Genomic DNA, 26,832 nt, shown 5'->3' with positions numbered 1-26,832 from the left:
CGCGAAAACCCTTAGGAAAGCCAGAAAGTAGCTCTCGTGGACGCGTGATATTCCCAGTGTAGGTCGGTGACAAAGATCGGAGAGCTGCCATTCATTAACTTTCTGCAAGAAACCTTAGCTGGCATCTGTGAAAGTGGTTGGTAATTGAAAAGATAAACCTTTTTTGTCAGCTTGAGAAACGGGGTTTGGAAATGGTGGTGTGGCCCTCACAATCCGGGCTACACTTGTGAAGTTGTCGTTTTGCTGTGAATGCAATAGCCTGAACTGATGCAGCTTGAACTCATATCGTACTAGCAAATAACGCGAATACACGTGTTCTAGGTTTCACCAAAAGTGAAGAATGTCAATGAGTGATCAAGATGTTAGCTGCAAAGGCAGAGAATCCAAAGGCTGCAGACTGGAAAGCACGACACAAAGCTCATCACTGTCGCAATAAATTACTTGCGCTGAAGGGACTGAAGGCCGCTGATTGCTATTGCGGCACCGCGACATGTAATTCAGGGTAATTTGGGTTGACACTCTGTCTGTCGAGCGAGTTGACAAAAATAGACGAGGAACAAAGATTTACAACTTGATAGTCTTTGACTGGATTTCAGAGGTTGAGGTGAGAAATCACGCTTGCAATTTGAATGAGACGTCAGATGATATCGTTATTCATAAAAGTTTGCGACCCAGTCAAAGTAAGCAATTGCAGTAATACCGCGGCTTGAAAAGCAAAGAGAGCAACAGAGATTGAAGAGATCGCGGCGGCCAGGTCGTTCAAGTCCTCCACAAGCCTATGTTGTCGTCAGCTTGGAGTTTTTGATTCTACCGGCCTCAGTGAGGGTAGCCGCCGCTTGTGCCGTGCTTTGGAAGTAGCATCGTAGACTTTGGTAACAGATCTCTAGTCCTACGCGCTGAATGAGCATGCAATCGAGAGACCTAGCCGTCGTGCGTTCACGAGGGCAGCGTTGTTGTGAGCATGTAATTAGTATGACACGTCAACCATAACGTGGTCACACATGGAGGCGACGTCGCAGCTAGCCTAGCTCTTCAATATTGATCTGTACACAGGAACACGAATGCTTTATCTTGGGTGTATGATGTTTTATCAGTACGAAATTGGTCGGAGGATTCCTGACGAAAATTCCACCCGCAGGCGGAGGTACATTTTAGGGAGGCTTGGCACTGTGTCTAGGCGACGTGTCGGAAGCCTACGCTGCGCTTTGCTCTTCGCTAGGACCACTGTTGACCATCGTTCACATCTACACATCGGAGCTGAATGCCCTTGCAATGCCTCAAGAACAAATTTTCAGCATGCGGTATTGAGCTCGTAGCCAGGAGCTAAAGCTTGACAGTACCTGATTCTTCAACAGAGCTTCGCAAAACCCAAGCGCATAACCTCGTCCAACATGTTCTCTTCTTTGTCCAGTCTATCACCTCGTCAGCTCCTTGGTCAGGCTATGAACTTTGCGCTGGTACTATCAACGGCGTTCATGCTATGGAAAGGATTGTCGGTTGCTACCAATTCCCCGTCACCAATTGTAGTCGTGTTGTCAGGTAGCATGGAGCCTGCGTTCCAGAGAGGAGACTTGCTATTTCTATGGAACCGGGGCATGGAGACAAAAATTGGGGAGATTGTGGTGTACAATGTCAAAGACAAGGACATCCCAATAGTACACAGAGTCGTAAGGCGATACGGCGGAGGGTGAGTCAGCGTCCTGAAAACAAAGTCGAAGATCACCAGAGCTTACACAGATCTACAGTGACCAGCCATTGCAGCTTCTCACTAAGGGAGACAATAACATGGCTGACGATACGGAGCTCTACGCGAAAGGCCAAGACTATCTGACGAGATCAACAGACATAATTGGAAGTGTGGTGGGCTATGTGCCATTCGTTGGCTATGTAACAATATTACTCTCAGAGCATCCCTGGCTGAAGTCAGTCTTGCTAGGCATAATGGGTCTCATGGTTGTTCTGCAGAGAGAATGAAACCGAATTGCATCAGCACTTTTATTGCTTGCTACGTATCATGCTTGCTTTGTAGAATAAGTTTGATCGAAGGTTCATCCACGGCCAATTTGGCTGCAGAGATCCTACGGTCTTTAAGTACGAACCAGGCTTCCGAACTACGCTCGTTGTGCTTTTTTGAGGTGTACTACCTCATAGTGCAAGCCGGTGCCTGAAAGTAATTTATCGATAGCCCTCCCGCGTCATTTCATCCCACCTTGTCATGAAACGTTGTACCCAACCTGTCGAATTCCTATGGATCTATATTCTGCCCCTCTAGAATTGCTTCAGCCATAGTTGAGGTGCATACAACCTATCTGAGATTTGTCTGGAACATCAATCGCCTTCGAAATCAGCCATCATCATGTCTCAGAAACGAATTGCTAAGGTCCGACGTCTGTCAGCACCTTCAAGACTACCGCTAAATGAATAACAGGAATATGGCGACTTGCAGAAAAAGCCTCTTGAAGGTATCAAGATTATTGTGCCAGACGAGGCAGATATGCACCTTTGGCACATCGAAATGCAAGGCCCAAAAGGCTCCGCTTACGAGGTATATCCAAGCCCGAAAAGATTTAAGATGGATTGAGATGGCATCTAACAAGTGTGCAAGGGAGGTGTGTTCACTCTGGTTCTTTCGCTACCCAAGGAATATCCCTTCAAGCCTCCGACGCTTTCATTCAAGACAAAAATCTATCACCCAAACGTTACAAATGACGACAAAGGATCCATGTGCCTCGGTCTGCTCCGCCCTGACGAGTGGAAACCAAGCAGCAAGATCGACAGTGTCCTAGAATTCGCTAGGGGGTTATTGATAGAGCCGCAGCCAGATGACGCCGTGGAGCAGGGTATTGCGCGAGAGTACAAAGAGAATAAGAAGGACTTCCTGAAGACGACGAAGGCTTGGGTGAAACAGTACGCTAAGAAATAGAATGTGGATCTCGATTGGTGGGAGAACATGCTGTTGACACTCGAGGAAGGCCAACTGCAGCCAAATATTGCAAATGGCGATAGTCCGTGCAAAAACACAGTCTGTTGGTAAATGTGCGACGGCATGGATAGGCCCCGACAGCTGTCTAGCTATTGAGTAAGTTTCACAAGAGGTTTGTCATACGGAGAAAGCAAAGAAAACAACAAATGCCGTCTGAAAATAGACGACTTAGACAAGCACATTCTTGAGCCATGGTGCTGTGTGCGACGGAATACGCTTTGAGTGAAGGGATTTTCCAATAGTTGAGAAGCCACGATAACTCATGTAAATACTATGCTTGCCGAAAAACCAGAACTCGAGATCATACTCGCTTTGCCAAAAGGAATGGGTCCCATGAAAGTCGGTCCAAATTGTCATCAATGACTCGTATTACCAGGCTGTCGTCCTTCCTAGCGATTGCTCAAGCCATGAGGTGAGAGTATGAGGTCGAAGGTGGTGATTCCGTCTCACGTAACGAACGGCTCAGCCCTTGTCCCGCTGTATTTCTGTTTCGAAGGGACGCCCTACGCATATAACCAGCTGAAACAGATCTGACTCTGGCGCCTACTCGGACGAACTAAAGGGAGTTGGGGGCGAGTCGGCTCTTCGAATTTGCAAAGCTAGATACGCGCAGACAGCATGCAATCTCATTGGCTATTCAGAGAGGCTTTGCTGAACCGCAAAGAGGCGTAAGCAAGTGCGCAACATGATCCTTCGTGCCTCACCCCCCTGTCGAGAAAATCGAATTTCACTCCTCTACGACTTTAGAGCCTCAACTACTTCTGCGCAGGTGATGACAGCCCTACATTCCTTACCCAACGTTCGTTTTTGCCGAGTATGAGGACAGGAGGATGGTCAAAAACAAGAAGGTCATAGATCCAGTCGTTGTCCCACCTAGCCAAGCATGGTGTTTAATCCTCACACAACCAGTCGATTTGTCCTCAACTAATTGTCCTCCAGGGACGGTAACGATGGACCCTGGTCGAGCTTTTCTATCCACGTCGGCACGCCCCCTCAGGCCACCCGAGTACTCGTGTCGAGTGTCGTAGGGGAAGCCTGGGTGATTAGCGATAATAAAACGCAAGGAGGCTGCTTTGATTCAGACTCGGATCAGTGCCCGCAGTCAAGAGGTGGCTTAATCAACGTAAATCAGTCAAGCACATGGCAGGATCAGGGCATCTACGGACTAGGCGCAGAGATCAATCTCCCAGATTACACCACTGGTTACGACAACGGTGATTATGGCTTGGAATCCTTGGGAATAGGCTTGCCTGGATCAGATGGGCCTACCTTGAGTAACCAAGTAGTCGCTGCTCTTGCGACGAAAGACTTCTATCTCGGAAGCCTTGGCGTCACTTCGAGGCCTACAAATTTCACGGGATTTAATGACCCTCATCCGAGTTTCCTGTCATCCTTAAAGAATCAAAGCCATGTATCAAGCCTCACGTATGGTTATACAGCTGGAAATCAATATAGTCAGTTGAAGATACCTCCATATTCCACCTTGAGAGAGCTGACGTTGTAAAGGGCTAAAGAAGGTATTCGGAAGCTTGACACTCGGTGGCTATGATCAGTCGAAGTTTATCCCTAACGACGTCTCCTTTCAATTCGCAACCGATATTTCGCGCGATCTCGTTGTAGGCCTTCAGTCAATCACTTTCAGTGATTCGAAGAACACAAATAAGCCGCTGCTCTCTCAAGGCATTCTCACCTTCGTTGATGCCTCCGTTCCTCATATATGGCTCCCCAACGACACCTGCACAGCTTTTGAGAAGGCTTTTGGCCTTCAATACAATTCTACTGTCAACAGGTACTTAGTAAACGACACTCTCCATGACCAGCTCCAGCAGCAGAACGCCAGCGTATCTTTTGTTTTGGGTAATGCGATCAGCGGCGGTGCAACCGTCAATATCACACTGCCTTACGCGGCTTTTGATCTCTCTGTCGGCCCTCCGATTGTCAATAAAACTCAACAATATTTTCCCTTACGACGGGCAAATAATGAAACTCAATTCACACTCGGACGTACGTTTTTGCAAGAAGCGTAAATACCCCTCCTCCAGTTGTTGTTGATTGTCGTGCTGAACTCGAGGCTAGGTATTTAATTGTCGACTTTGAGCGCTCTAATTTCACAATTTCCGAATGTCTTTTTCAAGCCAACACCCCTTCGCAGCTTGTAGGTATTGAGTCCGCAAACACCACAGCTCCGGGTATGACGAAGACTCAATCATCTGGCCTGTCAACCGGCGCGATTGCGGGCATCGTCGTCGCTGCGGTTGTAATTCTAGCTCTTGCTGGAGGTCTCTCATTATTCTGCATCCTTCGCAGAAGGCGCAGAAGCAGAGAACAAGCAGAGGTAAAGAAGGTGCAGGAAGAGGCGGCTGCAGATCCACTGGCCCAAAAAGCTGAGATGGAAGGTTCCACTAAGCCTCCCTTGGGTGAGCTTTTTGCACCAGGAAAGCGGGGTCTTACCAGCGACAGTCACGAAATGGAAGGTACCAATGGTGGGTTCTATAATGCAGAAAAAGCACGGGCTGAAATGGAAGGCGATAAGGGAGGTGCAGAGATTGGTGGAACCAAAGAGCGACATGAAATGAACGCGGGGCCTCGCATTGGCCCAGTGGAGATGTGGGCTGGTTCACACGGATTATATGAACTATCTTCTACGCAAGTCGATGAAAGCTCCAGACCATCACCACCCAGTAAGATACATTCCTCATCTGGTGATAGTCGGCCCTCCCCGAACAGCCCTGGTAGCACCAGGAGAAGCAACCGCTTTACCTGGGGCAGAAGTTCCCGCTCCAGCGTCTCCAGACACCGAGACCAAAGCAGCGGCATCTCATCTCCATCTCCAAGTGAAGGCCCAGCCAGCTTGAGGGAGCGTGGAAGTGGCCAGGACGGTTGGAATATTGAGCACAACCCCGAGCCTCAACAACCGCCTCGAGCTCTCACGCCTCAGGATGATTCGAGCTCAAGCTACAGACGGGAGCGCGCGAGGCGCGGTGACGACCTCACACGCCGGTTGCAAAGCTCCACCAGTGTAGGAGGGGAGTCTCACCTATCTGTTCCTTCTCCTTCAGGTGACAGTAGTCCAATCTCTAAGCAGAGCGGCGTGGATAGGTGGAATGAGCGGTTTGGTAGTCGACCCCGCGAGCACATTGCTTCGCAAACGTCACAAACCTCTCCCCACCAATCGATCTCATCACCTAGCAGTGACAGCAGAAATCGGGAGAGACGAAAAGTAGCGTCACCAGGACACTTTCCACATTCAGAGGTTTTCTCATCCAGCTCGGAAAGCTCTGGGAGGCTGCTGAAACCGAAGAGTCCGCATCAATATGACTCGTGGACGAGCCGGGTCAGTTCTGAAGGCAAACCTAGCAGCCCGAGTGTGAGCAGCCCAAGCTCGGAAGAGCGAAAGAGTGAGCGAGTGCCAGGTGGCTTCTTTTAAACATGAATGACGCATGATGGTTGGAGTAAGTCACTTTAGATGTGGAGCATATCATTATCGGATGTGGCATCAAGGCCGCTGATTTAGGAGTCACGTGTATGTAACAACCAGATGGCCAGCGAAAGATGGGTTCCCTGGGCCTCTCAAATGTATGCAAATTCCCCGGGTGGCCAGTCGATCTCTGGTCAACGGTTCCCATGATCTCCTCCACCGGCCAAGCTTGACCAAGGCAAGCAAGACTACCGCACTAAGCTGACTTTCACGCACTATTCGGCACTGCCAGACGTACCATGGGACAAAGAACGGAAGCACTTACGACAGCCTTCGGCGAAACCAACCTAAAAGCCCATGCACAATTCCCATTTCCTATTTCCCCTTTTGCCTAATCTCTATTCTCTTGTGCCTCTTGTTCTCGTGGGTTTCCCATCTCTCAGTCTCACGATTCCAATGATCTGGGGTGTACTTAAAGCCTTCCTTCCACGTCGCAATTGAGCTCACAGAATTGCTGCTGCATTCCTTGCCAATGGTCTTGACGCCCACAGCAGCTTTCCTCACCCCATTCTACGTCACTGGCCGAGCTAGAATAAGACGTCTAAGACTTACGTAAGTTACGTCGATTTTACGGTAGCCCCGCGGAAAGTTATTTTGACAACCCCCCCCAACCGTCTATCTTGGAACAAAACATTGACCGGAAATTTCTTCCATTGACTCTAGATTTTGCAAACAGCATATCCGACATGTCTACTGCTAGGCTTCTACGCCGGTTCGGCACCATTTCGAGCTCTCGCGCCAACGTCGCTCGATCTCCTGGAGCTCCGCACCCCCGGGTGCCCACCGCTCAATCTCGTGTTCGGCCAGGCTGTCGAAGGAAGAGAAAAAACCGCGAGTTGCAGAACAAGCCCTTGACAAGCATAACGACCATCATGGCGCCTTCTCGCGAACAGATAACACCGTCCAGATAGAACATCCGGAGCCTGCCGACTATCCACAGGAGAAGCATTACCAAGGACGGGGTGGGATGCATTTCAAGAGAACGCTGCCCAGCTTCAGTTTGGATGGCAAGACCGTTGCGATCACCGGTGGCGCCCGAGGTTTAGGTCTGGTCATGTCGCAAGCATGTCTTTTGAGTGGTGCCAACGTCGCCTTAGTGGATTTGAGTAGTAAGTCAAGAATGTACCATTGAATGAGAAGCTGCTGATGGTCTTTTGCAGAGGAGGAGGGTCAGCGACAGGCCGACAATATGGTCACTCATTTTCTGCAAGAAAACCCCGGAGTCGAAGAGTATGTACCAAAGTCGCCAGAGCCCATATCCAGGCTGACTGATGCCCTGTAGAGAACCTGTGGTCACTTCACATTACTGCGACGTTGCCGATCCCGAATCTGTCAACGCGACCCTCGGCGAAATTATCAAGGAGCACGGAAAATTGGACCACCTCGTCACATCTGCTGGCTTCACCGAGAATTTCGATGCCATTGCCTATCCACCAGATCGCCTCAAGAAACTGATGGATGTTGATTTCAATGGGACATACTACTGGGCTTGCGCCGTTGCGAAACATCTCATGGAGCGCCAAGTCAACGGCAGCATGATCCTTATCGGGTCCATGTCTGGGGCCATTGTCAACGTTCCGCAGCCGCAAGCACCCTACAACGCAGCAAAGGCAGCTGTCAGACATTTGGGGAGCAGTCTCGCCGTGGAATGGGCGCATGCAGGAATTCGTGTCAACACCATTAGCCCCGGTTATATGCTGACTGCGCTGTACGTCTGTTCAAGTTATCCTGTGCGAATGTCGCTAATTTGTCAGCACGGAAAAAATCCTCACTGATAATCCCGAGCTTTACAAGCATTGGACTTCGCTTATCCCCGTCGGCAAGATGGGCAAGCCAGAAGATCTGATGGGCGCCGTGGTCTACCTACTGAGTGAAGCGTCTGGATACGTGACGGGTGCCGAACTTCGCGTAGACGGTAAGTATTTTCTTCCAATCAGGTCCGAAAACTTTCCGAAAGCGGGTACACTGACAAAACTGCTCATGTAGGCGGCTATACCGTGACATAAGAAGATTTATCGACAACGGTACCCAGTATGATGAGTACACCCTTCAGCAAGCAATTATCTTTTGTCTTTATCGATCTTAGCGGTTTGTCAGACTTGCAATTACTTAAATCTAGTCCTGAACAGTACCAAGTTTCTGCGAAGAAAGCATTTCGAAGGAGTGATTGGCGTATTGTGATATGAAAGGCGACAAGGAAGACCGTTTGGGGCACGAGTTTTGGTCCAGGGATGAAAAATTGGCGTTTGGTAAAGAGAGCAGCGGTGATATATGAGGCCCCGGTATCATCATGCGGGTATAGATGTCAGAGGCACCAAGGAATTTCCGTAGCCTCACATCTGAAAGTACAATGCCAAATCCTGATGTAGCAAGGTTCTGGGAAAATTGGCACCAAATTGATGAACAAAATAGACATGCCGGTCAGATTTCTTTCTTGTTCGTCTCTCTGATTCATCTCACAAAAAAAAAAAAAAAAAGGATGCACAATGGCACTGACCCAGATTGTCAGTGCCTACAGATTGTAATATGCACAATGTTGAACTGATATTCAGATGGCTAGAAGGTCCAGGTATCTCAAACACCCACCGCTTAAAAGCCTTCATACGCCTCCAATTGACTTTCATCCATCAGATCCCACTTCCTGGTTGTCAACTTCCTCACCTTCTGCCCCGGCGTATTCGCAGCCGGCGTCTTCGGCAGCTTCCTTTCATTCTCCTCTCCCTCGCTCGACATCAATCCTGTGGGCGGCCCCGTCAAACTCAACCCGTTCAATTTGAAGCTCGCCTCTTGCAGCACATCCCTCCTCGAATCGAAATTCGGCTGCTCCTTCTTCCTCGAATTCCGTTTACTTGGGCTTTCAGCTCCTCTCAACTGTCTCTCGACCTGTTCAAGTCTACCTCTCAAGGCCTCATTCTCCCTCTCCAGCCCCGTCGCGTAGTCATTTTGAGCATCCTCATCCTCATGGATCTTGACGCCTTTGGCGAGGATCTCGAGTTTGCGATCAAAGTGCTCCTCGCTTCTGCCGCCTTCCTCCGCAAGGTTATCTTTCCATCTCGCGCTTTCCTCACTGACTTTCCGTTCCATCTCCGCTGACAGCTCTTCACGGACTTCCATCTCAACTTCTTCGGCTCGCTGCTCTGCATGTCGCCAGCCAGCTTCGGCTTCCATTCGTCGAGTTTGCTCTTCTGAAAATCGATGTGATAGGATTTCAACTTCTTCGTTTAGGCGTGCGAGCTCGGAAAATGCCATTTCCACAACGGTCTCATCCACTGTACTGGTACCATTAGTAGACGCGTTGGGAGACGTACGGCCGCTGACTGCGCGGCTGCCTGGCATTCCGGCTAGAATAGTCGAGGAAACTGAGGGGATGCGCGGTACGGTAATTTCGCGGGCGAGAGCAGAGTAACGGAGCATCTGTGATGTTGCATTGAAGTCACCCAAAGGATCTGCGGTGACGATCATGACCGCTTTCTGTGGATTCCTCGGTTGAGCTTGATGGTAATTATGGTGAGAGTAAGTGGTGGCTGATGGAAAAGAATTCGAGAAGAGGAGTTCGGTCAACTTGCACTGACGGAAAGGCACCAACGAGGGCTGCACTTTGGTTAGTCATTTGTCTCTGCGGCCCACGAAAAATTGTCTTTTGGATAAGCGCTTACCTTTGCGTTGTCGTGATTGTCGCTTTGCATCTGGAGACACTGGCCCAGGTACATTAAACTTTCATTTATTTTCCCAGCTTCTGCCAAAGTGGCACCTGCTGTCTTCGCATTTCGTGCTCGCTCAGATCCTTGTTTCCAGACCTATCAGCAAAAGACTTGAAAGAAATGAACCAAAGCCGACAAAGCTCACCCGCTAAATCTACGACCGTCAATTGGGTGGTTTGCCATGAGTTGGCCATGCCACCTCTCGGTCGCCTCTTCACTTCAACGCAGAAGAAGCCATGGCTTCGTGAGCTCACACTATTGCTCCCAGTGCCTGCTACTCTTCTTTCTACCAGACCTGTTTCAAGAACCCTTAACGCCTCCTCATAGCTGCCACAAACAATCTTCCGAAGACCAGCGACGACCTTGCGTCCTGCAGATGTCTCTGTGGGTTTGAATAGAAGAGCTCGTCGCCGAATGTCTTTTTGGTTGCTTGGCAAGGAGAGCAGATCGTATATCCTGTCATTGTACACTTCATACATCGATACTACAATGACAAATTCACATTGGGACTCGACATGCAAATTGATGTTCCTGATATCAGGAGACTGTGGGAAGGCCTGAAGTAATCTCCTTCTTGGAGCGCATGGGGTCTGTAGGTGGTCCTGTAATACGTTACTAAACTGTTCAATGGCTTGGGTTCCTTCACCCGTGCGTTGATAATTCTTCAAATCGAGGGCTCGATTAATACAACAGCAGTGCGTTGTGATAGGAGATGGAGAATCAGATGTTTTGACAACTCTAATAGTCTTAGGGATAGAAGGGGTCAGGGACCTCTTCTCGAGGCCCATGATAACCCACTGGCCTCTCGGGCCGTTGGAACGGGGGACCAGGGGACAGGAACGAAAAGATTCGCCTACCGTCATAGGAGTCTGGGCTCGCGAGGACAACCCATCGCCGTAAACACTATCGAGGAAGGCATGGGCAGAGTAGATCTGGGCCTCCGAGGGGTCTGACGATGTAAGGGATCCTATGAGGGACGGGCTCTCGCAAGGTTGAACGATTCTTTGGCCAAGTGAGCGGTAGAGAAGGTCTAAGGACAGCTGAGTGAGCCCTCTCTGCGTCTTTGATCCCAAGATCGTATGACTCTAAAAACACATCAACCTTGAAATGTCTCGGACCTGATTTCCATTGACATACTTTGCCTGAGCCTGTAACTCCTAATGTTGCAACTAGTCCATCTCTTCCTCCGTTCAGTACGGCTTCTACTAGAGGTATAACGCCAGTGCCCTTGAAAATGTCTATCTGCTCCGCTTGTTCCTCATAAACTTTAGTGAAAGCAAATCTTTCAATTGCGCGCTTTCTCGTCTCATTGGGTGGATTCAGCGTGATGTGAGTTGGCAACCCGTCTTCTGATTCGGGGCTAGGAGGCTCGACAGTAAGGTAGCGTTCTAGCGGTGGGAGGTTTGGATAGATCGACTGGGGTGTGAGTTGCACGAGAGGCGATGGCGGAGGGCGCAATCGGAGATAGACTTGGAAAAGAGAAGTAGATGATGGCTTTGGACCTTGATCCATGACTTCAATCTGTTTTGATATCCGAAGCATGTATTTTAGGCCTGCTTCTCTTAGTACAAGACTGCATTAGAGGTGAGTCGAGGTGATGACGCTTGAAAGCGGAAAGACGCCGTAAACAAAAGCCGTTGGACGGCCAACTCAAATGGGTGGAATTCTCTATATTCCCAACTTCACATCTCGCAGACGCTATGGTCATGAAGTGAAGAGTTTAGGTAGCCATGTTGAGAGACGCCTTCCTAATAATCAGGCTGCCTTTGCTTCGAATATACCTTAGAAGCGCTAAACGATTCTCATCTCGTACAGCATTGTGAATGTCCCTAGCGTCTACCCTGAATGCAATTGAACACTGCGCCCGCGTCAGGCTCTCGCCTTGCGATCCGTGTTGTTGAGCAATTAAAAACTCTTGGGCTTGAAATCTACCAGCATATAGGGACTACGAGCTAGGAAGACATCTTCACGGATTCATCTCGCAACATGGAGGGCCATTCGATCTACGTCGTCTCTTTCAATTGCGGCCGCACACAGATCAGTGCGAATAAATTTGCGTCCTACATCTTTTACGCCCTCTCAGACTCGTCCAGACCTCCTCAATTTCTCGTCCTTTGCCTTCAAGAAATTGCACCTATTGCACACTCATTCATTGGGGGCTCGCTTCTTGAGCCGTACCTTAAGAAATTCGAACAAGCAGTTGATATTGCTGCTTCTTCTCTTCAAAACTCGTCTTATGTCAAGGTGGCAAGCCAAAATGTCGGGATGACAGGTATCTTGGTCTTTGTACTGAAGGACCAGATTATGAATATTGAAAGCCTAGAAACGGCCGAAGTGGGCGTTGGGCTCTGGGAGATGGGAAATAAGGGAGCAGCGGGGGTACGAATAAGCTACAATGTGGGCAATCATACTAAGACTACAATGAAATTTGTCGCAGCTCATTTAGCGGCAATGGAGTGGGATGTAGAGCGTCGCAACGAAGACTGGAAGAACATAGTCAGACGCCTGGTCTTTGAGCCCGTTGGTCGGTCGAAAGCGCCTGCGGAAGAGCAGAACACCGATAATGACCATATGGATTCGGAGACTGCACCCTTGATATCGCAGAACGTTAGCTCCGAACCAAGGTCTGAGTCTGCACAAATCGGTATGTATGAGCCTAGCAGTCACCTCGTTTTCGCAGGCGACCTAAACTACCGCACTGCATCGTCCAGCCCAAGTCTCACCGATACATTTTCATTTCCACAACCGAGCGAGGACGAATCATATCCGCGGCACTACTGGCACCTCCTGTCTTCAGACCAGCTAGCAGCGGAGATGAAAGCGGGCAGAACATGCCATGGACTTAAGGAGGCACCCATAGACTTCCCACCGACCTACAAATACAGTGATACGGCTCGACAGAAGATAGCAAGTGCGGAAGTGAAGTCGGAAGATATGGACAGGGTGGACGAAGGCAAATGGTATTGGTCTGATCACCGGTGGCCAAGTTGGTGTGATAGGGTTCTCTATCTTGACTCGCCGCCCTGGTTGAATGAGGGCAAAGTGGTTGTCAGTGGTTATACAGCTTTGCCGTTACTGAGCTCAAGCGACCATCGGCCAGTAGCCTGCGCGCTCGAAATACCAGCAGTCGTGATAGCGAAACCCAATGAACAGCAGGAGGACGTGAGGTACAATCCGCCTTTTGAGATTGATCCAGCTTGGAAGCAGCGGAGAAGAATTGCTCGACGTAAGGAGATCTTGATCGGAGTTTTTGCACTCTTGACTACTACTCAGGAAGCACTGTGGATCTTCTCTGTGATAGTCGTCTTCCTGATCCTTTTGTGGACGGGGCTGTTCTTTGCTGGGTCTCTCTAGAGGCTCCTCCGGAATTGTTAGCGCTCTTCGAGGCAGGTTACTGTCATTTGTGTGAGTAAATTCGTCCGGATCGGACTTAAATTGCCTCGCGCATCTTTTGAACATGTGCGTAACAGGTGGAATATTTTGCTTTCGCATGTCAATCGTAATTGATTGTCCTTGTGTAGCAGAGCGTCGTGTTGACCTCTGGTCAACCAAAAAAAGAAGAAAATAGTGGGCAATCCATAAAAAGCTGCGCCCTACATCTCAAGAACGTGATTCGTTCGCGAGATTATATCTATTCGAGCTTGTCACTATCATATATCAAGACATTAAGTTTTCACGGTCATAATTCATGCTTTTCATGACTTTTGGTGTTCCAACCGCCGACGACGCTGAGCCAAGATGAGAAAATAATTCTATTCAAAGGCTTTTGAGGGTATTTCTTCGTCTTTGCGTCGAAATGTAATCAAATGACCACCCGATATTTCCGGTGGAACCTCGCATATTGCAGCAGAATTCTGTACAGCCGAATTATGAAAGCTATTCAAGAAAGGTGAACAGTTCAGTGTGTACTATGTTGAGCGCCCTATATAGATTGAGCAGTCAGTGCAGCCCCCGTCATCGCTATTTTGTTTCAAACCCATAATCAATGGAGTGGCATCCGCACAGGTTTCTACTTACCGAAGGGCATCTCGCTCAGTAATCACACAAGAAATATTTATCTAAGCTGATGAGCTCATTTGATGATGATCCTAGGCAGAGCACTCACTTCGCTTGCACCTTGCGATATCATTTCGATGTTGATGTTGTTATTTCCTAAAGCGGAGAACATCTTGCCAGCCATGCCGAAAGACCTTTTGAGTCCCCTTCCAATTAACGAGAGAATGGCCATTTTGTGCAAGACCTCGACAGACCCATAGGCCTTCAGTTCTTCGATGGCGGAGTCGAGATTGTGGTGCTGAGACAAATCGTCCTCGCGGTCTTTTTGGCCTACCATTGTGATTAAGGACGACTTGGAGTGAACGGCTAACGAGACATGAGTCTCATTCAATCTAGTGATCAATTCAGCAAAACAGGACTGTAATATGAGCCAGGTAACAGACTCAAAAAGGTCGACGGACAATTGCCACCTGGCAAGTGTCGAGCAAATTTCTTGGAGAAATTCTGGAGATCCTACTTTTCTGTAGGAATGCACATTAACGATTGTGATGTTCTCTTTGACAGTCACTGCAGTTGGCCGTTTTGGTCTTCTTTCGTCCGGAAAGTTTACGGTTCCCATTTCGTCTGTGTGAATTAGAGTCCCAGGTCGTTGTGGTTGCCTAACATTCTTTATTCGAATAGGTATATTAGGTATGCATTGCTCGATGGTGAAGTGATGTATGACTTCTGAGCCATAGAAAGTCAGCTCGTTTGCTTCCGAAGGGTGTATGGATGAAAGCAAAGTCGCTGTTGGGACTTTGCTTGGGTCCGCAGTGTGGACCCCTGCTATTTCTTTCCAGACCTGTAACTCTTTGGCATCGACGCCCACAGCCACAATGGCAGCCAAAAGATCAGAATAACCTCTACCGCAATTTGTCAGCAGGCCACCCGGAATACCTCCAAAAAAGCCCGTTATCACCTATCGTCGATATGAGCGTAGTCGATGCATGGTCTATATGACAAACCCTACCGGTACACTATCACCACAAGCTTGAATCCTTTTGCTAACAAAGGTGGACAGATCTCGGAAGACTTCTTGCGACAATGTCTGTGACTCTCGGCGTTTGTCGATAGGTGCTATCTCTGAAAGATCAACGTAAGAAGCAGGAGTCCCCTTCTCTTCCAGTAAAGCAGTCATAAACTGTGCAGACAGTCTTTCTCCAACGCAAAGCACCCGGTCTTCTGATTCAGCATCAAGCCCTCCTCTTCCCCAGAGCTCCTTTAAGAAGTCTATGAGATTGTCACATTCTTGCGTAAAGTCTCGAACAACCTTTGCGGCAGCCTTTGGTGAAAGAATTGATGTGCCATCTACATGTTGACGTAGAATGTCCGATACAATGTGAATATATTCGTTCGAGCCGGGCTTCGAGGCTTCTCTTGCTGCTTTTAATAGGCTTGACGGAACGGTCTCAGCACTAGGGTCCGGTTCATGAGTTCCAAGGACCTACAGATTGGTTGTCCCTTCGACTTTGGTTTTTCCACTCCTGGCAGAACAAACGACAGCAATCGGACCCTCGGACAGAGTAGACCTAGAGTGGATTAGGGATGAAACTATAGGGCTTCAAAGCATGTTCGACTATACAAACAAATGTCGGCCACTTCAAGCGGTAAACGACCGCAGACTGTTCCTCCAAACTGATTCTTAGCGAGAGACACCTTGGGTGGAAATGCTGTGGCCTACCTTCAGTACCACCCTCTTTGGGTGCTCATGACCGGCCTTTGGCGGCTGTAACCCGTTACTGTAAAGTTCTCCCATGACATAAGCATTTTCTTGAATCGGGACATCTGCAGCCATGCCATTGTTCTTAAATTCTTTCGATGTTGAGTCATTTTCGGATTGTGGGACGTCTATTCTTAGCGCATAGTGGGGTGACACTCTAACGGTAAACCCCCCCTCACCCCTCCACCCCGCAAGGCCCCCTGACAGCCTGTTCTGCATACGAGTAGAAATGGCATCGACCCATCGAGGCAACCCCTTTTGGCCTGAGACAAGACCATTTGGCCAATCCAGATCATGCGGATTCGTGTGGCTAGATCTGCTGGCATGCTACCGCCTATCGTGCAGTAACCAGTAACGCGGTCTCAATGGTCTGCTCAGCTTCATTCGACCATCCAATGGACCAAGAATCTTGTCAACATAGAAAACGCATTATACCTAGGGCATGCAAGCTTTGCGTGGGGACAAGCCAATGGAGCTCGTGTGGACATCAAATCTGCGTTCGACTGGATTGCAAGATGAGATGGACAGCGACGCTAGAGCAGGTGGCAGATGAAGGCACACGCCAGGCACGCTCTTACCCTACCAGACGAAGGCATTCCTTCGGTCTGCAAAGGGCAACTGTTGTCTCAGCGCTTGGCATCAAAACAGCCGCTGCGTGGAGTGACCAGGCTTGCAGTCTTGCAGATAGCAGAGCAGCGGTCACAGACCAACGGTGGAGACTCAAGCCGGCACAAGCAGTTTTGCATCGTCGCGGTGCCTAAGAAGAAGATGTCACATCGTAGTATCTCAGCGGCTTATGCTGCAGGGAGGATGCCACCTCGCTGATGCTTGCTCACTGACTGGGCTGTGGATGGGATTGATTGGTCCTCCGTCGAGTGCTTGCTGCCCTAAGATGTACCGCATTCTCCTCGGTTTGGGCAGCAAGCTCTAGCAGGAATCTAAAATTTCCTGCAGACCGAAGGCTGTGGCAAATCGGCCAGAAGACACGCTGCTGATTGACGCCTGGTTTGTGTGCGTTATAAATCGTGTCTATCATTTCCCTCCCTATCTGTCAAATGTTGCGCTGGCCATCATTTCCGTCAGCCTCATTGATCTTCATTCATTCGTGATCCTTGAAAGCGGCATCGAATCGTTTAGCTTCGCCTGTGCAGCAGTGCTAAAAGCCCGCCTGCCTAGTACCACTTATTAAAAGGCTCCACCCCACTCGCCCATCGCGGATCTTCAGCGTTTGCCAACCTGCCTCCCTTTTGCGCGGTGCTGAACAAAAGGTGTCTCTCCTCTGGTATCCTAGGGACTCGTCATCTACCGCATCTCTGTTCGCTCGGGATTTCGCTATTCCATTGGGTCCCAGTCCAATAGTAGGGTTTGACGAATTGAAGCTGCATTCCCAATCCACTGGGAGAAAACCTCGGACAAACTGCGTGTTTTCTACCTAAGTATACACCATCTGACTGCGGGGACATCTGTGACCTTCTACACATGTGCTCGTCTTGACACGGACTTTTGGCCTCTTATTTCGCACCCTTAGGAACCCGACGTCTTAGCCGCGGATATGAAGCATCACAAAGGCTTCGAAAAGTCCCACCGGGAGGCGAGGCCGCGAGATTCTCCGGATGACCTGCCTCCAAGCAGAGAAAAGCCCAACAGGACAGGATTACAGGATTACTTCATCAAAGGTGAAGGCATTCATCGGGACGTGCTTCAGCGACAAATATGCTTCATGCTTGGTAATGAAGCAAGGTCAAAACCCTCAACATACAAAGTTCGCCTGCTCTACTCCATGTCTTGATTTTGATGTTGACGGTACCAGGGTGTCCCAGGCTTTCTTATAACAGCAGTGCGACCTTTTACAGAGGTGGGTCTTTTATTACACCGTTTCCTCTGCTGAGCTGAACAGTCACTAGAACCAACTCGAGGATCTCATCGACATATCTCGGGAGTATTTAGACGAGAAACGACAGTATGAGCATACACAAAAGAAGCACAAAAAGCCTGTCGGAGGTGAGGAAAGCATGTTTGCATTTTGGAAGCCGTCTGATAGATCCCAATAGAGCTTCCTTTCGAGCAGTCTGAAACGGACCGGCGTCACCGCCATCAACAGGAGCAATCGAGAGAGCATTCTGACAGAGCCCCCTATCCCCCCGACAACTATCAGGTGTCAAGCCCACCAGGACCGTTCATTGATTCTTCCTATACACCGCAACCCGGACAAGGATATTCACATAGGCCTGGCTACCAACCTGGACCACCGATGCCTAATCCTACTTACCCACCTTCAGGACCCCCAAATCCCCGGGCATTTCCACAGTACGATTCAACGGGACCGTATGCAGATACTAGAGCCCCACAGAGAGACCCATACCAGCAGCCCTATGGCAACCCACCTGGTGGAGAATACGTTGTAGACCCCAGGGATCCAAGGAACCCACGGTACATACCGCCCATTCATGAGATGGGCCGAGGACATGCTCAGATGTACCCCGCGGCAACCATGGCGCCTGTGGATGAGCCTATGTTTGATGCATATCCTTCACACATGGAGATAGACCCCAATCCGTACCAACATCAAGCACGTGGACAGGCAGGCGGCGCCTACCAGCCCCCACGCCGAGCGCCTACCGATGATGATGATCCTTATTATCCTAAGCCAAGGTACGAGGTCGTGCCGCCCAGAGATGATAAACGCCGCCGAGATGGACGTGATGATGATTACCACCGTCGCCCAGGGCGATAGATCCCATCGGTCATGCATGCATCTTTGGAAACAGTCCAATCATCCTGATCCCATTTTCTGGTCCCAAGGCTCCGGCATGTCTGCTTCAGTGGCTTATGACTTTACCTTTCGAGGCATATCTGTATCTGCCGTTTCAATTGGTGCCAGGACCCTCTCTATCGCCATATAGAATAACCATCTACCAACCCTGGCTCCATGTGGAAAGGTCTCTATCTCTCGTTCGCGTAGCATGCTCCTCCGTCGGACTTCCAGGCTCATCTGCAACTCCTTATAAGGGGCTCATGACCTTGGAGGACCCTTTAATTTATTCTGGATCCATCCTACTAGCAACATAGGGATTATAGGCGCGTGATCTTGCACAGGCTGTGACTTTACTCAGGCTCTATGGCATGTTTTCGTACTCGGATATCTCGTGATATCCAGAGCGGGGCGGTGTTGAGCGTTTCAATTACAAGTCACAAATGGGCTGTTTGTATAAATCATGTGGTAGGCGTACAGCATCTGAGCTGAGGGTGGCTGACTACATTTTGGATTTTGGAGCTATTGCATGAGACACGAAATCTACGAAGGAAGATGGGAAGGTAATTTATAAGTTTGTTGTGGAGACTTCCTAGCAAATTTTCTAATCTCGACCCTTGCTGCCGTTGGGAAGATTTGATGACCTGGACAAAACTGTGGCCTCCCTAGAATGAGTACCATGCCAGACGGTCCCGCGAGATGCCAGTGACCTTTGGAGATTTGTTGAGGGATTCTCCTAGACCTGTTCGTACATACCTTTCCTTTGCCAGGTCCTTCTGGTGTCTTACCAAAGCTTGTCCATCCAACTTTTGACGAACAGGACTCAGCACCTCCAGCCATTGCCTAGGCTATCGTGAGTGTTTCACTTTTAGCTGAGGAGCTGCGTGCCCTGGAGATTGCACCCGTGGTCAAATCACTCACTTCATCCCGGAAGTCTTCAGCCTCTGGTATCTATTGGAGGTAATCCCTAGGACACGTGTGAAAATGAAATACTCCGTCGAAGGCGTGTAGATAATGTCGTGTGTATTGCTCGTGGCGCGGCCGTCCAAACAATCTTTCAAACCGTCCTCTAGACAGCCCTTATATTTCACATGCACGCCTTTCTTTTCATTGCCTTGCCCGAGTGATATCGTAGACGGCAATTGCGTAATATCGTTCAAAAATTCAGTTGGGCATTAATGCAAGTGAAGGTCTGGGCCTCAGCCTAATTGTAACCCTCCGTCCTCAGTGGCCGCAGGTGACCCCCACCAGTCGTCTGCAAAAGTGAAGTCACGCACGTCAATTCTCGAGTCCTTGCCGCATGAATGTCGTCTCTCACTATCAATTATACATTCAGTCCTTCACTAGGTGCTGCTCTTAGACAATATTTGAGTCTCATAGCTTGTTTTTAGCCAACACGAATCCTGAAATGCCAATCTGATGCCCTGACGGATACAAAGGACTAAACATGTCACGTCGCTCTCACGCAGGAGGAGATGTCTATGCAGACGAACGCGAACGCTATCCTTCGAGGAGGGAACCGTCTCGCCGCCCTCCAGCTGCAGTCTACGATGATGAAATAGACATTCGTGAACGCCGCCGCACACATGCCGCCGAGCCTGATTTCTTGCGTGACGACCATGGAAGAAGCAGTAACGCTGGGCAGCTGATCATAAGAGAACGGTCAAGATCACGGGACAGAGCACCCTTGAGCAGCGTTGGGAGGAGGGGTGAATTGGAAGTGAAAGAAGACCTAGTGATAAGAGAAAGGTCTCGGGAAAGGCCTAAAAGAAGGGAAGTCAAGGAAGAGGAAGTCATCATCTCTAAGAAGGACCGCGAGAAGGAGGGTCCTCGGGATTATGAGGAGGTGGTGTACTACCCCGAGGCCGATGTCAGACCTCAACAAATCAGAAAGGAGCGAGAAGATTTCTACTACCGTGAGAGGGAGAGGGAGCGGGAGCGGGACTATGACGAGGTCTTCGTTCCTCCTCGACGGGAGCCAAGAGGCCAAGACATACGATATGAGCGGGAGGACTATGAGTTCCGACCTCGAAGAGAGCCTAGCCCACCCGAGACTGTCAGGGAAGAGATAATCATAAGGGACGAAGAAAGGCGCCCAAGATATAGGGAGGAGCGAGATGAAGAGATCATCATAAGAGACAAGTCCAGAGAGCGGGAGAGACCAAGATATCGGGATGAGATCGATGAACAAATCATCATTCGGGATCGATCGCGGGAGCGGCCAGCCTACAGAGAGGAGAGAGACGAAGAGATCATCATTCGAGACCGTGAAAGGGAGAGACCCAGGTACAACGAAGAAAGAGATGAAGAGATCATCATCAGAGACAGGGAAAGAGAGCGGCCAAGGTACAGGGATGATAGAGATGAGGAGATTATCATTCGAGATCGGGAAAGAGAGAAACCGAGATATAGAGAGGAGCGTGATGAAGAGATCATTATCCGAGAGAAGGAACGAGAGAGGGAGAAACCTCGATACAGGGAGGAAAGGGACGAAGAGATTATCATCAGAGACAGAGAGAGGGAAAAGCCTAGGTATCGGGAAGAAAGAGACGAAGAGATCATCATCAGAGACAGGGAACGAGAGAGGGCAAAACCAAAGTACAAGGAAGAGAGGGATGAAGAGATCATCATCCGGAGAGGTGAGGGTCCTAGAGACTCGCCTCGTGCGAGAGACCACTTCGACGAGGAGGACATAATATTCCGAGAAAGGGACCGCGACCGGCTGAGGCCTCAACGGAGCTTTGACAGAGAGACTTTGACTGTGCAGCGGGATAGATCTAGGCCGGCAACACGTAACGACACCAGGAACGAAAGTAGAGACGATGAACTCATCATTCGCCGCAGCGAAGGTCAAACCCGTGGACCGTCCCGTGGCCCTTCAGTCAGGAGAAATGACTACAGAGACGATGAAACGATAATTAGTCGGCACGAAAGAGAACGAGAACCACCACGACGTCGAGAGAGGTCGAGAGAGCGGGACGAAGACGATATCATTGTTCGACATAGAGACGACGGCCACGGTAAGCACAGCGACCAGATCATCATCAGGCGTAACGAGCCGTCACCTTCTCCTGAACGCGCTCCGACACCTCCACCGCCAGCTCCCCTTCCTCCACCTGAGCCTGTTCGGGCGCCCCCTATCCACCAAGAAATCATCACACACCACCGGCACATCGATCACGGTAAGGCATACCTCTTCACTCGCGTGCTGGATGCGGCACAAGCATTCCGCACTATATCCACTTGCATGAAGACTTGTTAATGCCCACTCCTAGGCTTTGAGCGAGCACCCGAACCACCCCCAGCACCCCGCCCGCGCAGTCCACCTCGTCCACGCTCCCCCTCGCCAGTGCGCGAGGAGCGCATCGAGATACGTCATAGGTATGCATACTCTTGAGGTACTGAATCAGCATATGAGCCCACTAACGCCGGGTACTGTAGAAGCAAATCTCATGGTCGTGTCTACGACGACGACATCGTCTTCGAACGCGAGCGTGGCGAGCGTCGTCAGCTTCAAGGAGTCCATCGAGGCCATGGCGGCAACGAAGCAGAGGGACGAGAGCTTGCTCTTGTCGACCAACGGGACCAACGGCGATATGTAAAACAGACTGATCCTCGAGATAAAATGTGGACAGAAGTCACCAAAGACCTTGTCAGCAAAAAAGCAATTGAGGAGATGAAGTACGAATATGAGGAAACGCCTGAATTCTACTATGTCATGAAATTTTTGAAATATGTAAGTCAAGGTTTGCCTTCTGCCAGCACGAAGAAGTAGATTTGCTGATCATCCTTCGGTATAGGAGGACGTACTAGCCCTTGTGGAGCTCACCGATGACATCAAACACGATCGGCGCAACCGCATCAGAGACATGCAGGCTGAGCGCGAGTTTTTACGAGATGGGCCACCGAGGCGAGCATTAGGAGCTCCACGTCAGGACTGGGATGAGGAACGTATTGTGGAGAGGGAGATTGTCTACGACAATGGTCAAAGGAGGAGATACTAGGGAAACGCGTCTCGGGGGGTGGTGGAAAGTTCAAGGCAACAACGACTTAGACAGACGCATAACGAGACAAGGTCGAGGCACATACAACAGTAACGGTCGATACATAACCAGGAACAAGATATGGGAACAAGTCCAACGCCTTCATGGACTGAACGCGGAGGCATGATGTTAGCGAGCGATGGATCTCTCCCTATTACAAGTTTGCTCTGACGAGCCGTGTTCAGACGGACAACACAGCCTAATGATCAAGCACGCTCTGTACTTATCCACTTAGATATATGATGAAATGAACGACTTCTGCTGAGAGCGTACAGCCACGAGCGACAAGATCACTGGTCTATCTAAGTTGGATAAGACAACGACTTCCGCGAGTGTGGGGAGTGTATTGTTCTTTCATTCGGGCGTGTGTTCACCTAGTCTTCGTTATCTACTTCAACCTCCTGTTCCAGCCTGACGAACGTCCGCCGAGTAACTCAGCGCGAAACGTACAATGCATAAGCATCCTCCTGGCAATCCCACCGAGAAACTTCATCACCGTTCAAATTCCACCAGTCCTGGCATCTCCTTCCCTTCTCCCTCCTTCCCCTCCAAATCTCCCAGTAAATCCTGCTCCCTTTTTCCACCAGGCCCGTGCCCACTACCAGCCCCGCCTACACTACCAGCTATCGCCTCCGCCCCCTCGAGCAAATCCCGATCCCCTTCTCTAATACTCTTACGATCACTATCGGCCCCAGCGAGCCCGCCTTGTTCCTGCTCATGCTCCTCCTCATCCATCTCATTCTCCCGCTGCAAGGCGCTCCTCTCGATCTCCCGCCCCACATCGTCAACGCGTCGCCGGACTTCGGTGGCTACACGCATACCGTCTTGTACTATGTTGTCGAGAACGCCCCGGAGGCCTTTAGACGGTGGCACGACGCCGCCAGCTCGCGGACCGACTACGTTGGAGACAACACTAGAGGAGGTCGAAGAGGCAAATGTGGTAAGCTGAGTTATAGAGGGAGAGGAAGGTGTTGGCGCATTGGTCAGATAGAAAGACGCGGGAAAGGAGGATTCGAAGAATTGTTGGAGGAGCTCGTCGGCAAGGATTACCATCCGGAAGGTAGGGAGGGTGATATGCAAGGGACGTGTAGGATCCAGAGCGACGTTTGCGGCGTGGGTGGGACAGTGAATGGAAGCTGTGCGGGTAGGGTGGTTTGGAGGGTTGGTGGGAATAGTAGGGGAGGCTTTTGGTGGTGTAGATTTAGCCTGCTCGTTTCCCAGGTCTAGGAGGTCTTCTTCGTCATCGGATTCTGAATCTCCTATGCTGAAACTCTCCATGTTTGGTTCAGATGCTGCTGAGCCCTCCTGATTGTTTGGATGATCAGGGTCGGCATATTCAAAGCAACGTCGGATGAATGCTGAGACGCTTCCAAGGAAACGTTCGTTAGTGCTGGCTGATTTGGGGTCAAGATCTTCATCAAATCCATATCCCTGAGACGGTGTAGACGGAGTGGGAGAGCCTCCCAAGCCCCTTCGTGACAAGAAAAGTAGAGCTTCAGATATTCGAAGGATGCCCTCGCGATCAACCTTGCCGTCTTTGTCGTCGTCGTATAAGTCGAAGAAATAGCTGATACTTGTCATGATGTCCCTCGTACCCTTGACATGGGCAATACCAGTGACAACATCTTGCAGGCTAAGCCCGTCGTTGTCATCTCTGTTCCACCTGCCATACAGCCTTTGCATGAAATCGTGATCCGCTGGCTCAGGCCCATTGCCCCACGGAGAAACAGATATACTGCGGCTCCGTCCACTGTAGTTAGAGTAGATACTTCCTTCCCTTTCTAACTCTTTGATGGTAGTGGAAGGAGAGTCGGTGATGGCCCATTTGGTTATGCCAGCCAAGAACTCTCGGAAGCCATCATAGTTCATCAAGGTAGGACTAGGTCCGAGACCTACGCGACCAATTTCGAAGCTTTTGTTACCAGGCAATCCCGTGACAAGTTCAGTAGCCTTGACACTACCAGCTTTGGCTTTCCTCTCGGATTCATCTCGCATTTGTTGCATTCGCTGTTCTCGTTCGTATAGGATGCTGTAGAAGCGGTCATATAAGAAGCCAAGATCACCAAGACTCAACTTCTTGCTCTCTGGCCCAAGGTTACGGATTGAAGTCCTCTTGGCAAAGCTTTCTATATTGTCTAATACGGAGTCTCTGTACTTCATCCGCTGTTCCGAGATCGTGCTTTGAGTGATGCCGGCAAATTCCTTGAAAGCCACTACCATCAATTCCTGGAATTTTGTGATATTTCGTACCTTTTCGTTCTCCGATTTGGGGTGGGCCGATTCGTCAAGGCGCGAGAAGTAAGTTTTGAGAATCGATATGAAGCTACCGTCGTCGATGATGTCCAGCAATTCTTCCCCGTTAATTCGCAGTATTGCAAGTCCTACCTGGAACAGGACCTTGGGACCTTCCAGAAAGAAAACATCTAAGACTCGAAAAGCGAACACGAGAGGCATGGAATTGATGTACAGTGACAGAAACCAAGGCAGCGACACGACAGAGAGTTGAACATCGGATTTTACTAAATGGTCCCACAGAATAGGCATGGTCCTTTCGACAAGGGATTCGAAGACACGCTGATCCAGCAAAGTGCCGTACATGGTTGTTGAGTAGTAGCCTGGAAGGAGGCGATCACATAGAACTGATAAGAGAAAGAAAGCTTGAGTTTCTGACATATAGCTGGCCGAGTCAGCAGTTGTGCAAAATATGAAAGGGGCAGACCTGCATTAGAAGAGCTGCTACAACGATATTCATCGCTTGACAGTAACCAACTTCTTCATTAGTCCAGCTGTAAGCTGTCAAAACACGCCTTAGGCGGCCAATGCCCTCTTCACTCTGAAACCCTGGATACTCTGGAAGACTTCGATTCAGGTCCTTCTCGATCTCATCAATAGCCATGGATTCCATCCCGATAAATTTCGTCAGAGTATCAGAATATAGCTTTGGCTTTTGGAGGCGCAGAAACATCGATCCAGACGTCAGCTCCCAAATCTCTGAGCGTAAGCGGTTCGGCAACCCCACTCTTATCAGCTTGTGAAAGGTTGGCTGTCGAATGAGCGTAGCATTTCGGCCATTCTCTGCAGCATGTCAGCCATAATTCCCCCTTTCAAAATCGTATAACCTTTCAGGTACTCTCTCCACAAACGGATCTTGCTTTGATCTCTTAGCTTCTTTGCGTCTCCTGGATACCGAAAAAGCATTCCTAGACCTGTGTCTGGAGGCTCTTTCAAACCGTTGGCAACCAATGCGGCATCTCGCTCGGCCTTTGTACTTCCAGACAGTAGGAAATCAGAGTAGCATTCCCTAATCAAGGCCTTCAGGTGCTCCACCTCTTTAATGCCGTCCCTGAGGCCCCGCTTCAACCCATCACAGAACCTTTCCGATGCCTGCCGACCACCACCAAGCTCGATTCGAAAGCGCTGTGCATCACTCGTATTCCCTTGCTTTCCAGACAAGGCTGTCATGCCATTCCATGTCGTAATCGCCAGAGAGAACAGGCTATTTTCTGATGGGAGTCTCTCAACTCGTCGAATAGCACACAAGGGTAGCGTGAAGCCATTTCCAGCAGGACCTGCCCCTTGTGTCTGACCAGTAAAGATACTTGATGCTTGTAGACTTGCATTTGGGTGGAAGCTGGAAGCTTGCGTTGAGAAGCACAGGAAGCTTTCACTTAAATGTAGCTTGCCCACGTACGAAGCGCCGTGTTCTCGGCTTCTATGCTTTTCAATTGGGGGCTGGAAGGTGGGTTTTGAGGCATGGGCTGCATTTAGGATGAGTTCGGCTGTTATCTCTTGTAGCGGTGTCTGAGAGTCTGGGAGACGGAACTGCAGGCGGAAAAGAGCTTCTTTCGATGGCCTGCCATCTGCTTTCGGACCTTGAGAGGAGGTGGCATCAATGATGGAGTGAGCCTTTTGCACAAGAGACGTAAGATTGAACATAGCTATGCTATGTAGGGAGGCATTGAGGACTCAATGTACGGATTGTCGCTCCATTAGGGCCCCCAAAGGACATCACACGCATAGCATACGAAGCTGAGCATTCTGGCACTTCACGAAGCTCGACATGGGATTACGATTCTACTCAGCCTCAGGGTAGCGAGGTATTCTAAAGCTACATTACCGT

General features: G+C 49.8%; 10 protein-coding genes across 10 annotated transcripts; 6 read left to right on the top strand and 4 right to left on the bottom strand.

Moving 5' to 3' along the window:
* Positions 1–1,391: 1,391 nt before the first annotated feature.
* On the top strand, positions 1,392–1,974 carry SEC11 (Signal peptidase complex catalytic subunit; the record flags this gene model as incomplete). The annotated part of the gene is made up of 2 exons (XM_044809120.1): positions 1,392–1,687; positions 1,746–1,974. 2 exons carry the CDS (start codon positions 1,392–1,394, stop codon positions 1,972–1,974), a joined length of 525 nt encoding a protein of 174 aa, XP_044665107.1.
* A 382-nt stretch (positions 1,975–2,356) lies between these two features.
* KY384_000583 (uncharacterized protein) lies at positions 2,357–2,923 on the top strand (the record flags this gene model as incomplete). The annotated part of the gene is made up of 3 exons (XM_044809119.1): positions 2,357–2,380; positions 2,429–2,545; positions 2,606–2,923. 3 exons carry the CDS (start codon positions 2,357–2,359, stop codon positions 2,921–2,923), a joined length of 459 nt encoding a protein of 152 aa, XP_044665106.1.
* A 678-nt stretch (positions 2,924–3,601) lies between these two features.
* Positions 3,602–8,467, top strand: KY384_000582 (uncharacterized protein; the record flags this gene model as incomplete). Its single annotated transcript, XM_044809118.1, has 9 exons — positions 3,602–3,651; positions 3,923–4,437; positions 4,490–5,006; positions 5,060–6,203; positions 7,162–7,570; positions 7,622–7,691; positions 7,744–8,169; positions 8,216–8,376; positions 8,448–8,467. 9 exons carry the CDS (start codon positions 3,602–3,604, stop codon positions 8,465–8,467), a joined length of 3,312 nt encoding a protein of 1,103 aa, XP_044665105.1.
* A 583-nt stretch (positions 8,468–9,050) lies between these two features.
* KY384_000581 (uncharacterized protein) lies at positions 9,051–11,674 on the bottom strand (the record flags this gene model as incomplete). Its single annotated transcript, XM_044809117.1, has 5 exons — positions 9,051–10,052; positions 10,118–10,245; positions 10,308–10,959; positions 11,020–11,247; positions 11,300–11,674. The coding sequence occupies 5 exons, from the start codon at positions 11,672–11,674 to the stop codon at positions 9,051–9,053; spliced, it is 2,385 nt and encodes a 794-aa protein (XP_044665104.1).
* Positions 11,675–12,148: 474 nt separating this feature from the next.
* KY384_000580 (uncharacterized protein) lies at positions 12,149–13,516 on the top strand (the record flags this gene model as incomplete). Its single annotated transcript, XM_044809116.1, has 1 exon — positions 12,149–13,516. One exon carries the CDS (start codon positions 12,149–12,151, stop codon positions 13,514–13,516), a length of 1,368 nt encoding a protein of 455 aa, XP_044665103.1.
* A 718-nt stretch (positions 13,517–14,234) lies between these two features.
* Positions 14,235–16,136, bottom strand: KY384_000579 (uncharacterized protein; the record flags this gene model as incomplete). The annotated part of the gene is made up of 3 exons (XM_044809115.1): positions 14,235–15,060; positions 15,163–15,641; positions 15,879–16,136. The coding sequence occupies 3 exons, from the start codon at positions 16,134–16,136 to the stop codon at positions 14,235–14,237; spliced, it is 1,563 nt and encodes a 520-aa protein (XP_044665102.1).
* A 1,333-nt stretch (positions 16,137–17,469) lies between these two features.
* On the top strand, positions 17,470–18,651 carry KY384_000578 (uncharacterized protein; the record flags this gene model as incomplete). Its single annotated transcript, XM_044809114.1, has 4 exons — positions 17,470–17,679; positions 17,728–17,772; positions 17,822–17,918; positions 17,969–18,651. 4 exons carry the CDS (start codon positions 17,470–17,472, stop codon positions 18,649–18,651), a joined length of 1,035 nt encoding a protein of 344 aa, XP_044665101.1.
* Positions 18,652–20,116: 1,465 nt separating this feature from the next.
* Positions 20,117–22,673, top strand: KY384_000577 (uncharacterized protein; the record flags this gene model as incomplete). Its single annotated transcript, XM_044809113.1, has 4 exons — positions 20,117–21,851; positions 21,945–22,050; positions 22,111–22,405; positions 22,470–22,673. 4 exons carry the CDS (start codon positions 20,117–20,119, stop codon positions 22,671–22,673), a joined length of 2,340 nt encoding a protein of 779 aa, XP_044665100.1.
* Positions 22,674–23,204: 531 nt separating this feature from the next.
* On the bottom strand, positions 23,205–25,310 carry KY384_000576 (uncharacterized protein; the record flags this gene model as incomplete). Its single annotated transcript, XM_044809112.1, has 1 exon — positions 23,205–25,310. One exon carries the CDS (start codon positions 25,308–25,310, stop codon positions 23,205–23,207), a length of 2,106 nt encoding a protein of 701 aa, XP_044665099.1.
* Positions 25,311–25,639: 329 nt separating this feature from the next.
* On the bottom strand, positions 25,640–26,648 carry KY384_000575 (uncharacterized protein; the record flags this gene model as incomplete). Its single annotated transcript, XM_044809111.1, has 2 exons — positions 25,640–25,787; positions 25,843–26,648. 2 exons carry the CDS (start codon positions 26,646–26,648, stop codon positions 25,640–25,642), a joined length of 954 nt encoding a protein of 317 aa, XP_044665098.1.
* Between the last annotated feature and the right edge of the window lie 184 nt (positions 26,649–26,832).

Source organism: Bacidia gigantensis (genome assembly GCF_019456465.1).
Source record: "Bacidia gigantensis strain McMullin 20006 chromosome Unknown contig_74, whole genome shotgun sequence".
In the NCBI taxonomy this organism is placed as follows: Eukaryota; Fungi; Ascomycota; class Lecanoromycetes; order Lecanorales; family Ramalinaceae; genus Bacidia; species Bacidia gigantensis.
This window is presented reverse-complemented; position numbering and strand designations above follow the sequence as displayed.